At 42.6% G+C, this 13,542-nt stretch overlaps 1 protein-coding gene across 4 annotated transcripts in view; it reads left to right on the top strand.

Annotated features, from left to right (window-relative positions):
* Positions 1 to 13,542, top strand: part of Nr3c2 (nuclear receptor subfamily 3 group C member 2) — a 316,877-nt gene that overhangs the window by 143,338 nt on the left and 159,997 nt on the right. For all 4 annotated transcript variants that reach the window (XM_041663287.1, XM_041663285.1, XM_041663286.1 and 1 more), the window contains one exon: positions 11,768 to 11,907. In XM_041663287.1, the coding sequence (XP_041519221.1) occupies positions 11,768 to 11,907 (140 nt within the window). The remainder of the gene's footprint in view (positions 1 to 11,767; positions 11,908 to 13,542) is intronic.

Raw genomic sequence — 13,542 nt, 5'->3', positions numbered from 1 at the left:
TTTTTAAAATGTCAGGCAAAAGCAAGCTACTTCAGTGAGGGTGATTACTTTTCTTTTTTAAGTGTGAATTTTAGTAGCCCTGTAAAACAAATTGATTATTTAAAATGCCATTAGCACATGGCCATTTTTTCTTCTTTTTATTTGAAAGGCCACCATACTTTACTGAAAGCAGGAAAAAACCTACAATATTTTCTTTAATAGGTTCCAAAGGTATTGTTATACTTGTATACACACGCACACAGAGATGCACACACATGTACATGTACACACATGCACACAATACACACACGCGTGCACACACGCTTGTGCACACACACTCGTACACTACACGCACACACACGGCCTTGTACACCACAGCTATGTAGTAAACTATTTAAGTATTTGAGATTGACTCCACCCTATAGGAGTATTTTCCCCTTATCTCCCATGATTCTCACCTCATTTATAAGAAATGAAAATTTCATTGAGTGAGCTGAATTTAGAACTTTTATTTTGGTTTTCCTTGCTTGGAGGAGAGGCTATTTTAAACAGGCTTGATCTGCGCCTGTAAGCATGAGGCAAATCACATCAAAGCGCTAGAGCACTTACTGTATATGCTGGTCGAGCATCCTTAATTCAAACATCCTAAATCTGAAATGCTCCAAGCCTGAAACTTTGTGGGTGCCAATGCATGCCTCAAGAGGAAAGCTTCACAGCGTTCAACTTTGCTTTATGCACAGAAGTATTTAAAATACTGTATAAAATTACAGTTGGACTATATGTATAAGGAACACATGAAACATAGATGAATTTCATGTTTAGACTTGGATCTCAACTTCAAGACGCCTCAATTTGCATATGCGAATGTTTCCAAAATTCAAAAAAATAAAAATTAAAAATTAAAATTTTGGGGCCACTTCAGATAAGAGCTATTCAGCCTCCATTGATCCCAGACTTCCGTGGGATTTGACTGTGCTCCTCCTCACCTGATTCTCCAGCATGACAGAAGAGCATCATGGACCAGCATCATGGGCCTGTCCGCTAGTTTGTGTCCCAGGACCACACGGTGATGGGTGTGTGACTTGTGCTTAGTGACCGCAATAAATGAAGGAAAGAGGAGAGCGGTTGCTGCTGCTGCAGCGCCTCGTCACTGTTTGTAACGTGCTTGCCGGGCTGCTTGGCTAGCAAGAGGAGCGAGGAGAGCGTGGAGGGTGAGTGAGCTCATGAGAAAAGGCACCCAGTCTTTCCTCCTTCTTCTATACCAGCTTCCAAAGTCTGTCCATATGGTCCCTCTAGTTTAATTAAACACATGTCTGTAAAACTTTAAAATCTCCTCCAGCAAAGACCAATCTTCCCGCACCTATGGTAATGGTGGTAGTTTTTCGTTGTTGTTGTTTTTGTTCTTTTTTTCTTCTCAAAGCAAAATACATATGGGACCAGAGATGAAAAGAGGCAGACTATGTGAAAGGGGTTTTCTCTGTTTTCCTGAAAAATAGTGGCTGAGTGAAAGATGTCTAGAGAAGATGTTGCTAAGGAAATGGATATGTACTTATATAGCGGTGTGCTGGCTCCACGAAACAGCACTGCCCAGTATTTTACGTTCCACGTAAGAGGAAAGTTCTAGAAGCCAAAGAATGGCCTTTATAAAACTTTAGACTTCAAATATTTTTGGAAAGAAGAAATCAAAAAAAAAAAAGCCCCTAACTTCAAACCCTGAGAAAAACAAAGACACAGAAAATATCCAGGATGTGTTTACTGTTGTCGCTGCCAAGTTAGGAAATGAACACACTGTTTGATTTATTAAAATCATTTTAAGCTCCTATTTTCACTTAAAACACCAACACCAAAACCCATCATAAAAAGAACAAAAAAAAGTATAGTAATGTCATAAGAAAGTTCAAAAGGAGACCCTTATAAAAGAGGAACTCAGCCTCCTGTCTGCAGAGAGGAGTAATGCTTTGGGGTGGTGCCTGCCGTGGCCTGTTAGCAACAAACTAGTCCCAGGCCCACACAGTGATGGGTGTGCGTCACGTGCTTCGGAACGGCAATACATGAAGGAAAGAGGAGAACGGCTGCCACTGCAGCGCCTGCTCACTGATTGAAAGATGTTTGCAGGACTGCTGGGCCTGTCCGTCACCTACATATAAGAAAGCATCATCTTACAGAATTGGAGATTTTTCTTCGGGCAGATCTTGGTCATGTTGCTGATACCAGAAGTCAGACAAATATATCCTACTGAGCCACAGGAATTCTGGACTTTGCGGGTTGAGGATAGTGGGGAAGGACCCACTTCTTCACACCATGGAATGCGGCAGACCCAGCCTGAGAGAACTTCCAAAGCAGGTTCCAGTGGAGTTAAGAACAAATACAAGTGATGGCTGGAGGATCGCACTGGTCCGTCTTCTTGACTCCTGGGGGTGGGTTCGAAACATGCCTCCCAATCTCTTGGCAGGCTCAGTCCACTAAAATGCCGAGTCCTGTTGGCTTGGTCCTCCTGCCCACAACCTCTGCAGTTTTCTGTAAGGGAGTGGCTAATTAAAAATACAAATCGTGTGTGTGTGTGTGTGTGTGTGTGTGTGTGTGTGTGTGTGTGTGTGGTGGGGGGGTGCACGCGCAAGCGGCAAGCGCTCAAGCGTTTCCTTCAGAGTTTCCCGCTGAGCTAGTCTGTCCCCTAAAAAAGATTGCACATCACTGACAAAGCCATTCTTTTGGTGATGCCCATCAGTACAAACCAGTGACAACTTCCTGTGCCTTGCAAAGTAGGGGTAGCAATGTTCCTTATACACATGGCTATATTATAGACTGCCATCAAACAAGCCTTTAGTGAATAAAAAACCTCACAGTTTTGTTTTGGAAAGGAACATATGCTTTACCTATTGCAAGCTAATATGTTAAAGGAGATGACTTTTTCTAATACATTCCTTATAATTTTATTGAAACATTACTTCAGAGTATGAAACTGATGTGCAAACCTTTATGCTATTTCACAATTGCATAATTATGTCTAAGGAAATAAGGGATCACCTGAGAAAGCATTTTCCAAACTTTTCCTTATTTGATAATACCCCAATTTTTTTTTCAGAAATTTCAATGTTGAAAAAGTAACCCATGAATATAAGGATTTCTGGGGATTTTGCATTTCCTATTAAGATGCTGTTTTTAATATTTTGAGGGGTGGCAATGATGTTCAGTGTCATGCATTAAAGTACATTCCTAGTGCTTATCATCATTAAGAATGTCATAGATTACTGAATGAGTTTTCCCAACCATCTGTAGATTCTTTTTAAAAAATAATACCCTTTATCTTGTGTGGGAAAGCTGAGTGTAAGGGAGGGAATGGGGGTGCAATTGACAGGCAGGCCACATCACAGTGCATCAGAGGAACTGAGCTGGTAAGCCCAAGAGCGATGCCAGCTGCAAGAGAAACCATACCCCCGGAAGTCAAGGCAAACACGAAGTTTTGACTCGGTTAAATGTATAATAAAAAGGAGAGATACTGTTTTGCCTCCAGGGTCCATGAGGAAACACATTTTGCATCAACTTTTTTTTTTTAATGTTGCTAGTGTAGCAAAGGCCAAACACATAGGAACTGTAGGAATTGGTGCTGCCCTATCAAGAGGCCAAGGCAGTTTCTTTATTCAACCAATGAAAGCAAGACATAGACAGAAGGACCTTCTACACCAAATTGGTTTCTAAACAACCTAGGTTGGAGAAACATGAGCTTTAAATCCATCACTCCTCAGAGTCTCGTAACCTCTGCACCCTTGTTTCAGACTACTTTGTAACAGAAGGAGAGTTGGTGTTTGGGGGAAATATTAAACACACCCCACAGCTGTGCACACACATATTTTATATACACTATTTTTTTTTCAAAAGTCATTTAAAAATAAGTATGGAGGAGGCAGAGGTAGGCAGATCTCTGTGAGTCTGAGGCGACCCTGCTCTACATAGCAGGTTCTAGGCCAGCCAGGGCTACACAGTGAGACCTGTCTCAAAAAAACAAATATTCAAGCAAAGACCCAGTTGTAGTTTCTGTAAAACATTCTTTGTAGTAAAACTCTGACCACGGAGTTGGCCATGAGTTTGTGGTTTTTACAGGTACTCTAAAAAATACCTCGCATGATTAGCACGTGCCAGGGACTGCAAGACCATAGCGTGTTGCAGTTTCTAGTGCTGATGTTTAGTTCTTGCATTATTGTCATATGCATACTCCATTCATTCTGGAGATAATTCAATGCTACATATTCTTAGACTATACATTTAATTCTGTAAATCAAATTTTCTTGTGTATGGAAACTCCTTAATAGGAAATTTGTGTAATATCCTGTTCATACAGCTGGCATTCTCATTACGCATACACATACACATAAAAAATTGTCCTTATTGTCAACCATGTCAACAGCAGTTCCCAGTGATTGGCCTGTTGTGTTGTCTGTCCTCTTGGTGGCATTTGGCAAGCATACGACCTACCCCTCCCTTCCATTCCATGATGATGCTACCGTGGCTTCTTACTGTCTTCATCCTCCCTCCCTTCTTTTTTTCTTCCTTTCTCTTCCTGTCTTTCTGAGTTTGGGCACTGGGGATCATCAACCCACTCAGGCTGCCTACAGACTCAGTATGTAGATGAGTCTGTCTTTGAACTCATAAATCTCCTCATCTCCACCTCTGATTTTTCTTCTTTAGGTTTGTTCTTTGAGTTTCTTTCCCTGCCTAATCAGAGATTTTTGTTTCTTAACATTTTTCTCTCCAACCTTGGAACTTTTCTATTTTGTGATGGGTAATTTTATCAGTCTAATAATACAACCTGGAGTTACCTGGAAGAAGGACCTCTGAAAACTGTTTGGGGTAGGGGTATCTGGATTATGTTAAGTGAGAGGGAGACCCACTCTGAATAGGTGACACCATTTCCCAGGCTGAGCCTTGGCCTGGCTTGCGAGGAGAGTGCACACTAAGCACAAGCTAGCGTGCAGGAGTCCTTGCTCTCTGCTCCTGTGAGAATGTGGTGTGACTTGCTTCTGGTTCCTTCCCAGCGGTGATGGATTGGGACTGGAACTGTGAGGCAGATAAACCTTTTCTTCCTGAAATTGCTTTTGTTGTGGTCTTTTACTGGAACACCAGGAAATGACGCTAACAGAGCAGTCTCTGCTCCTCACCTAGGCTCACTCAGTGCTGCACTAGGAGAGAAACCCAGAGCCCTTTCTCCTTAAGGGGAACTGTGCTTGCTGCTCAGTCTTGCCCTGGGGACTAGTTTTCATGCTTGCCTTATCCGGCCGACTCAGTCCTCCTCAGTTCAGCAGTCTTTTCTGCTTGCATTGCTCACGCTGCGCAGACTGAAGCTTGTTCTCCATCACTGCATTTGGGCTGTAATGTGGAACATTCTTGAGGGTTGTATCTCTTCATTTTTTTTATGGCATTTCCAGTCAACACCAAATGCCTGCCCGATTTCTAACTTCTTTGTCTCAGATTGGATGCACTCTGACACTTTGACCATTCTCCAAGCGTCTTTGTATAGCGGAGTTCACTGAGTTTGGGATTCCAGTAGGATTTTGGTTTTTGTTTGTGTTTTTTGTCATTGTCTGGACTTCACTTTTCTTGCCCTACCAATAACTACTTAATTGCTGGTGTTTAATTAGTCATCACTGTGCTTCAAATTTTATTTTCCGAAGCATTTATGTTCTTGAATTTTTCCTTATTGGGTAACTTCAGCTGGAACTTGGTTCAGACTCTAAGTTGAAGCTTTGTTCTTCCATTCCTGACTGCTGAGTATTATGAACCGTGGCTGAGGAAGAAGAATTGCCCCTCCTCCTCACACAAGCTTTAATGACTCATTTATCACCAAAGATAACTCCATAAAATATAATACACTACAAAGCACTTTTAAGTATTCTCCCGAAATAATGGGACAATGAGAATGAGCTTCTTAGGAGATCAGTCCAATGCCCTGTCCCTAGGTTTTCGTTTGTTTTAGTTTGTTTGCATTTGGGTAAGCATATTCTCTTTTATTCTCTCTCTAGAACTAAATCAACCGCATGAGAATTGAACCTATAACCTTGGCCTCATTAATTTACCTTCTGTAACATTGCCCTCTGTGAATTTATGTTTTCCTATAATGAGATTATGAGTGTGATTTTATTCATTCAGTAAACAATGCCAACCCAGGTCAGTGACTACAGAAACACAGAGAGCAGTAGATAAGGCTTCTGCCCTAGAGGGACTAAGCTAAGTTCTCAGGTTACTGATGCAAGGGCAATGTGATGTCTGCTGAAGCAGAGGTGTCCCCATACTGCCAAGAGAAAAGGGGTGACCTGCTAGCAGGACAGGCTCTGTGAAGATGTGGGGACTTTTGAGGATGGGAACGGAGAAGAAAAGGCCCAGTTAATATAAATGTTCATCCAGACCCCTCAGCAGGGTTATTATGTATGAACAGAAGCCTAGATGTCCCAGGGAAACCTACAAGGTTTTCATTGATGGTGACATGCGACAGAGACACTGCTGCATCTCTGAGCATGGGACTGAGACCAGAGACAGAGCAAGCCCTCGGAACTGCCAAAGGCCTGAGCTAGGACGGCAGGGGCATGCAGAGAAGAGGAGGGAGTGCAAGGCTGTAGCAAGAGCACCTGACAGCCGACTAGTGTAATGACTGGGAGAAGAGAGCCACCAGCCCTGGGCAGGCTTGGTTTGCCTTGCTGTGCTTGTCTTACCTATAGTCTGAAAATGTTAAATGGGAAATTCCAAAAACTTAAAAATTTATAGTTTTTTTTTAATTACACACTATTCAGAGTACCATGAGGAAATTTCAGGCTATTCTGCTCCTTCCAACATGGGACATGGGTGGATTATCTGTCCAGCACTTCCTTCCTGTGTACAGTGCCCTCCTTCGTCACTCAATAGCCAGCTCGGCTAGCAGATCCCCTATCATGGTGTATCACAGTACTTAGGATAGATAGACCATATTCTACTTACTGATGGCCCCAAAGCACAGTAGGCCATGAGAGGAGACACCACAGTTCAAAACATCAAAAGACAGATGGCCAGAAGTAGAAATGTGCAGTTGTTGGGCAGGTGGGAAAGAACAGATGAAAGAAGACACATGTTAGGTGTGGGATGAGAAGGCTCAGCATGCTGGCAGATAAACGAGGCAACGCTGGTGTTCTCTCGTGGGAAGGCGGAAGTGAGGATGAAAAGGGCAGGATGTTGGCTTTGACTTTTGAGTGTCACAAACTGCTTGCTGCAATTTGCAGTCCCCAGTGGACCTGGTTGTGCTGGACTCACCGCCATCTCAGTTTGGCTGCCCTATCATGTTGTTTCGCTACTGATGGGTAGGTGTGAGCATATTGTCTTGCTCAAAAGCAGCAGTGGGCTGTCAGAATTGATGGCATAGTAGGTTCCATGAGGGCTCTGCTGAGGATGCCTCCTGATGGCTCAGGCTCAATAGTATGTGTTGGCTGGGGGCTGTGTAAGTCACTTTCTATGTCTGTAACAAAATATCTAGTTCATACTAATCTCGATGAGCTTTAGCTTGTAGTTGGAGAGGTTCCCAAACATGGTCATTTGACTGCGTCATTTTGAGCCTGTGGTGGCACAGTACATCATGTAAAGTGACATAGTGGAGGGACTTGTTCAACTCCTGGTATTCTGAAAGCAGAAAAATGGAAAAGGGGAGGTTTGAGATCCCGCCTTCAAGGGCATTCTGCAACAACCTAACTTACTCCCACGAGGTTCCACTTCTTAAATGTTTTACTGTCTGTGAAGAGTGCCACACAACTTTTGGGGATTGTTCAAGATCATAAGTATATCAGAGGCCTGCTGTGTACCAGGTTCCATCCACAAAAGGGGGCAGACAAGTGAAAACCACAGATGAATCTGGACTTCTGCTGTGCTGTGGTTTCTGTGTAGATGACACAGACAGCAAAGAAAGCACAGGAAACAAATGACAACCAGAACCAGCATCCTTTGATGTCTAGATGGAGAGGGACCAACAAGTCAGAGTCTCCAAGGGAGGAGCATGCTGGTGTGTTTGAGGGCAGTAAGGAGCTCAGCGTTGCTCCTGTGGAGGAAGCATGAAGGGACGGAAGGGAATAAAGTGGATCTGTGGCCTCGTATTTGACTCCAAGTGTGCGGATAAGGTTTGGAATGTTCTCAAGGCAAAGGATGATGGACACAGTGACCTGTCTTTAGAGGGGAGGAAGAGGAGAAGTGAGAAGGAGAAGATAGCTATGGAGTGTCTCAGAACTCAACAGAAGTCCCACCTCTTGCAGCTTGGGCTAGCCTGTGCCTGGAGGAGTGGAGTGACATAGTGTGGGTGTGTGCTGGGGAGGACCGAGCAGCTTGCATGTGTTAGGTGTGTATGTGAACAAGCAAGAAAGATTCAGGATGAGTCCAGATCCACTCCCCTATCCTCAACTATCTAAAGGATACTGCCTTAGTTTGCACGACTGTTCAAACAAACCATTACACACTGAATGGCTCCGTTTGGGAAGCTGTAAATCCAAGGCAAAGATCAGCAATATTGATTTAGAGGCCCCTGATGGAGAATGTGCCCCATACCTCCTTCCTTCCTTATGCTGATTTGCCGGCAATGTGGGAGGCACGTTGGCCTCTAAACACATCTGCGGTGTCTGCCTTACAGTCATGTCATTCACTCTGTGTTGGTATCTGTGGCACAGTTCCCTCTTCTGATAAAGATGCCAGTTGCTGAATTAAGGGCTCATCTAACTCCAGTATGCCTTCATCAAAAGTAATAAGCACACCGCATCCCTCTTCTCCATGAAAGTCACATTCTGAAGAGTTAGGGATCGGGATTTCAGCCTGACTTTAGGGAGCGGTTAAACAATTTAACCCATAGCTGTTTGCATTAATAGATGTAAAGGTGTAGAGATGAGCAAACTAAGAAGCAGAAAAGAACCTGCAGACTTGGGGGCACATTGAGTCTGAGGTATAGTTTAGACACCCAGGTAGAGGGGCCAGGTAGAGAGCCAGATAGGCGTTCTGAAGTTCTGAAGATGGACATTAGAAATCCAAAGATACTGGGACTATTTCAAGTCAAGAACCTAGATGAGATCACAGCAAAAGGAAGTCTGGCCCAAATAGACAAGAGTTCCAAGAAGATTGAAGCTGAGAGACCAGTAAAAGATCAAGACCCACAAAACATATTGAGTAAAATCTCACATATGGCCTCAGTGGTCCAGGCCTCGCCTTGGACGTGCAAAGCCAAATTCAATTGCAGCACCACAAAAACCAAACGAGACAAAACCCACATGTGCTTGTCATTGTGAGAAGGCAATTACATTTTTAATGATGATTTTACATGATATTCTAAATATTTACAGTTGCGGCTTTTCTTTGAAGTGTGCTGTGAGTCAGCCTGAGCATGGACCAAGTTTTCCCAGGCAGTATGTTGCAGAGTCGCTGGTGCTGAAATGGAATGTTTTGAATGTCATAAAGGAGTCAGAGGGCACTAATAAAAGTAATAAAGATGACTTTTCTCATGAGGAGAAATCGCTCTGGAGAACGCTGTTTCAATCGTTGATTTAAGAAGGCATTTTCTAGGAAGGCAGTCATGCTATGGTGGGTTGAGCAGCTGAATGTTTGTTCTTTCGCCTGTTTTTGGCAAGAGGGTTGCTCATCCATTGAAAAGTGTTTTTAGACAAATGTGTATTTACATGATTTGACCAGGTTTTGGCAAACTTGCAAAGCAGAGGACCAACCATGATGACGACATGAACTTTGTGGGCACTTAGTGTGTTTACTTTGAGTATTTTTTTTTATTTTTCATCTACCGTTCACACTCAGTCAGAACTTGTAGAGTAGGGGTACAGCTGAGGCACATAGCACGCCAAGTCCTCTGCACATGTCCAGTGCAGTCTTCTTATCTGCCTGACAGTCTGCTTCCATTTTCCCTTCATTCTCATGTTTCACAACTCAACTCAACTGTCACACTTGAGTAGACATTTTCCTGACTCCACTGCACTGCCCTCCTCAGACTGGAGGGTTGAACCCACAACATAGCACCATCTTACCCTGCAGCAACACAGACACTGACAATGTGTGCCCCCACTCGCTTTGGGGCAGAAACCAAGGTTTTTGTATTTATTTCCTCAGTACCTTGTACAAGACTTATTGTTAAATCTTCAGTAAATGCTTATGGTCCATGAATGAAAAAGTGCAATTCTCTACCTGCTCAAGACACACCCACCTAAGCTGTCACTCAAATGTTGTTTCTCATCAGAATGGAAGCTGTTCTGTCTGGAGCATGCCACTAACTAACCCAGTAATGTATAAAAGTATCTAGAGATGGTTCCTCCTAAACAACTTCCACACAGATGGTTGCTTAAAGAACTACCTTTGTGCCCTCCTCCAAACCCTGCTAGTACATGTATGTTCAACATAATTCATTTTTCTTATTAATTTGAAAGAATACTATCAATACTAAAGCCAGATAAATATAGTAAATATTTCAGGCATCTATCAATATTAAAAATAAAAAGGCTAAAGTTTGGTTTTGGTTTTGCAAATTTATTAAATAATTTTTCTTTCAGTTTTAAGATTACAATTATATCATTTCCCCCTTCCCTTTCCTCCCTCCAAATCTTTTTATATACCTCTTCTTGCTCAAATTCATGATCTTTCTTCATTAATTGTTGTTAAATGCACATACGTACACACATATATAGATATATTTCAATATATTCTGTCTGAATAATGTTACTTGTAGTATGTATGTTTTCAGGAAAGACTTGATATTGAATAACTATTGGTGTGTTCTTCCCTTGAATAAAGTATTTTTTCTGCTCTCAGTCTTCCTTAGGTACCTGTAGTTCTTTGAGTAGCTTTGAGGTCTGGTGGTTTATCCACTTTGGCATGTCTACTGGTGTCTTCCTCGTTCAGCTCATGCTTGTACAGTTATGTTGGTGAGACTTTATGGGCATAGCTTCTGAAATATTCTCAAGAACAGGAAAAGAAGGGAATGTGTTCATATGTGATTTTTCTTGCCTCATCTCTCAGACTTGGCTGTACACTGTTTTTTCTTAGGTGTACATATGTGTATGCATGCTTATGTATGTATTAGGTGTACATATGTGTATGCATGCTTATGTATGTATTAGGTGTACTTATGTGTATGCATGCTTATGTATGCATTAGGTGTACATATGTGTATGCATACTTATGTATGCATTAGGTATACATATGTGTATGCATGCTTATGTATGCATTAGGTGAGTGTGTGTGCGTGCATATGGAGGTCACAGGTCAATAGCAAATGTCTTCCTCCATCACTCTCCATCTTACATAGCTTGATGTATATACTTCTTTACCTTGGCAGGGTCTCTCACTCTCACTGAACGTGTGTGTGTGTGTGTGTGTGTGTGTGTGTGTGTACTTCTATACCTTTACAGGGTCTCTCACTAAACCCAAAGCTTTCTACTTTGACTAGCCAGCTTGCTCTGAGAATCCCCTTTCTCTGCCTTTGAGTCCTGCCTGGGATTACAGGGCCCTGCATTTATGTGAGTTCTGAGATCTGAACTCCAGGCCTCATCCGTGTTCAGCAAGTACTTTTTTCACTGAATTGTCTCCCCAGCCTATGTGCCTGCCGTTCTTGATGGCATCATCCCTCTGATTTAAATGCTTTACCTTCATTTTTCTGAGTCACTCACCATATGACCCAAAAAACTGAATTCCCTCAAGGGGCCAGGACTGTTGAAAATTTGGAATGCAACTGAACAGAACAGGAGATGTGCCATTGAGGTGAAGTGATTTAAATCTTTTAAATCTTGATTTCTTTCCCTAGCTCTACTTTACGAAGTGTTTCCACCGGATCCTCAAGACCTTCCAAAATTTGCCTGGTGTGTGGAGATGAGGCCTCTGGATGTCACTATGGGGTGGTGACCTGTGGCAGCTGCAAAGTCTTCTTCAAAAGAGCCGTGGAAGGTAAATGTTCATGTGTCCCCTATGCGTCCTCTCTGAGTGTCCCTTGCTTGCACGGTCCACTTTGCAGGGTTACTGGGAAATTATTGCAAAATGTTTTTGATGTAATCTGCCAGTAATGAATAGTAATGATACCTTATCTTAAAAACTACCAGAGATTTTTTTCCCACTGAGCAGCCTTTACTGGGAGCCCTTGAAGTCACCAGCAGAGCCCGTCAGTCTGAAATGAGAATTCTGTGTCAATGGGCATTCAGTCTGAATGTTCTAGAATAGCATTTTTCAGTAGTCCTGCAGAATTTGTCTTCTCCCTTTTCTTGGTATTTCTCCGCATATATATGCATCTGTGCAAATTAAAACTTTAATATAGGGATGCAGATTTAAATTAGTGGCTCAGAATATTTCCTCAGCAACTGTTCAAACTCCAGGTGCCCTCTTCCAAGTCCCTCCTTTATTCTTGCTGAAGGTTTCCGTGCAAATACTATAAATTAAAAGTTTGGCTGGAGTTGGACATGTATGTGTAGGCTAGCTTTGGCTTCTCTCCAGGTAAACAAGTACTTCTTAAGTCGAAATGGTTGTTTCTGCTTCCCTTTACCCTCACTGGCAAGCAGTTAATTATCATCCAACTTAGGCCAGATGGTTTTATTCATGTTGAAAACTGTCTGAATGGAGAGAGTTCTCACTCTTATTGGAAGAATTATTTTGTCGTTGACATTTATGTCTCTAAGAAGCTCCACATGAAGACCCTGTGAGGTTAAATTCTAGGGACCTTTGTGGCAAGCTGAGCCGGTGCTCTGGGACTTGAAGAAGCAGCATCCATGGCTCACCTTTCTTCTGCCAGAGGCCACATTCATATTCCTAGTTCTGTGGTGTGAAGTTCCTTCACTCCTAGGTTGGTTTGACATTATGTGATTGATACTCTTTTTTTTACACAGTTCTGGGATTGAACCCACAGCCTCATACATTTAGCCAAGTGTTCTTATAGTCCCAGAGTGCAGTGTAGAGTTAGTTATGGGAGTTGAGTCATTCTTTCTCAGCAGATAGATTCTTGCTACAAATGACAGTAATTCATCTCAAGCTGGCTTGAGCATAGAGGAAACTCACTGGCCCCCAAGCTGGAAAAGTCATAGCACATACTTCGTTTTGTGTATGCTACAGTCTTAAGCCAGGCTGTCAGAACTCCTTGGGCCATTGGCTTTGTTCTGGCTCTAACCTGCTCGTTTTCTTTTGGGCTAGAGACAGGGGGACCAGGCCTCCATTTAAAGTGAGTGGGTTGTTCCTGGTGGTTCCTATCAAGGTTGCCATGAAGCTGCCTCAGATCAAACATGGCTCAACTTGCCGCTCTCGTCACCATGAGAGATGCAGAGCCAGACAACCTGAGCTCCAAGACCCAGAGTTAGACAAGGGCATTGCCCTGAGGAAAGGCAGAGCCTATTACCAGAAGGAAGTTAATTTTCAGAAAATAGAAAAAAATAGATTTTTCACAGTACTAATGATATCAATATGGTTTTCTTTCCCTAGTCACACAATTGGCTCAGTATAAGATGAATAGGTTAATGACTTCTGAAATCGGTCTCATTAGTCTTTGCACCTTTTATCCTAAGATCTCTCCTTCCTCTTCTCACTAGTCAGTAAACTAAG

This window comes from Microtus oregoni, unplaced genomic scaffold (assembly GCF_018167655.1).
Source record: "Microtus oregoni isolate MIOR12 unplaced genomic scaffold, Mior012 000014F_ref0000157, whole genome shotgun sequence".
NCBI lineage: Eukaryota > Metazoa > Chordata > Mammalia > Rodentia > Cricetidae > Microtus > Microtus oregoni.
Note: the sequence above shows the minus strand (reverse complement) of the source record. Positions and strands in the feature narration are given on the sequence as shown.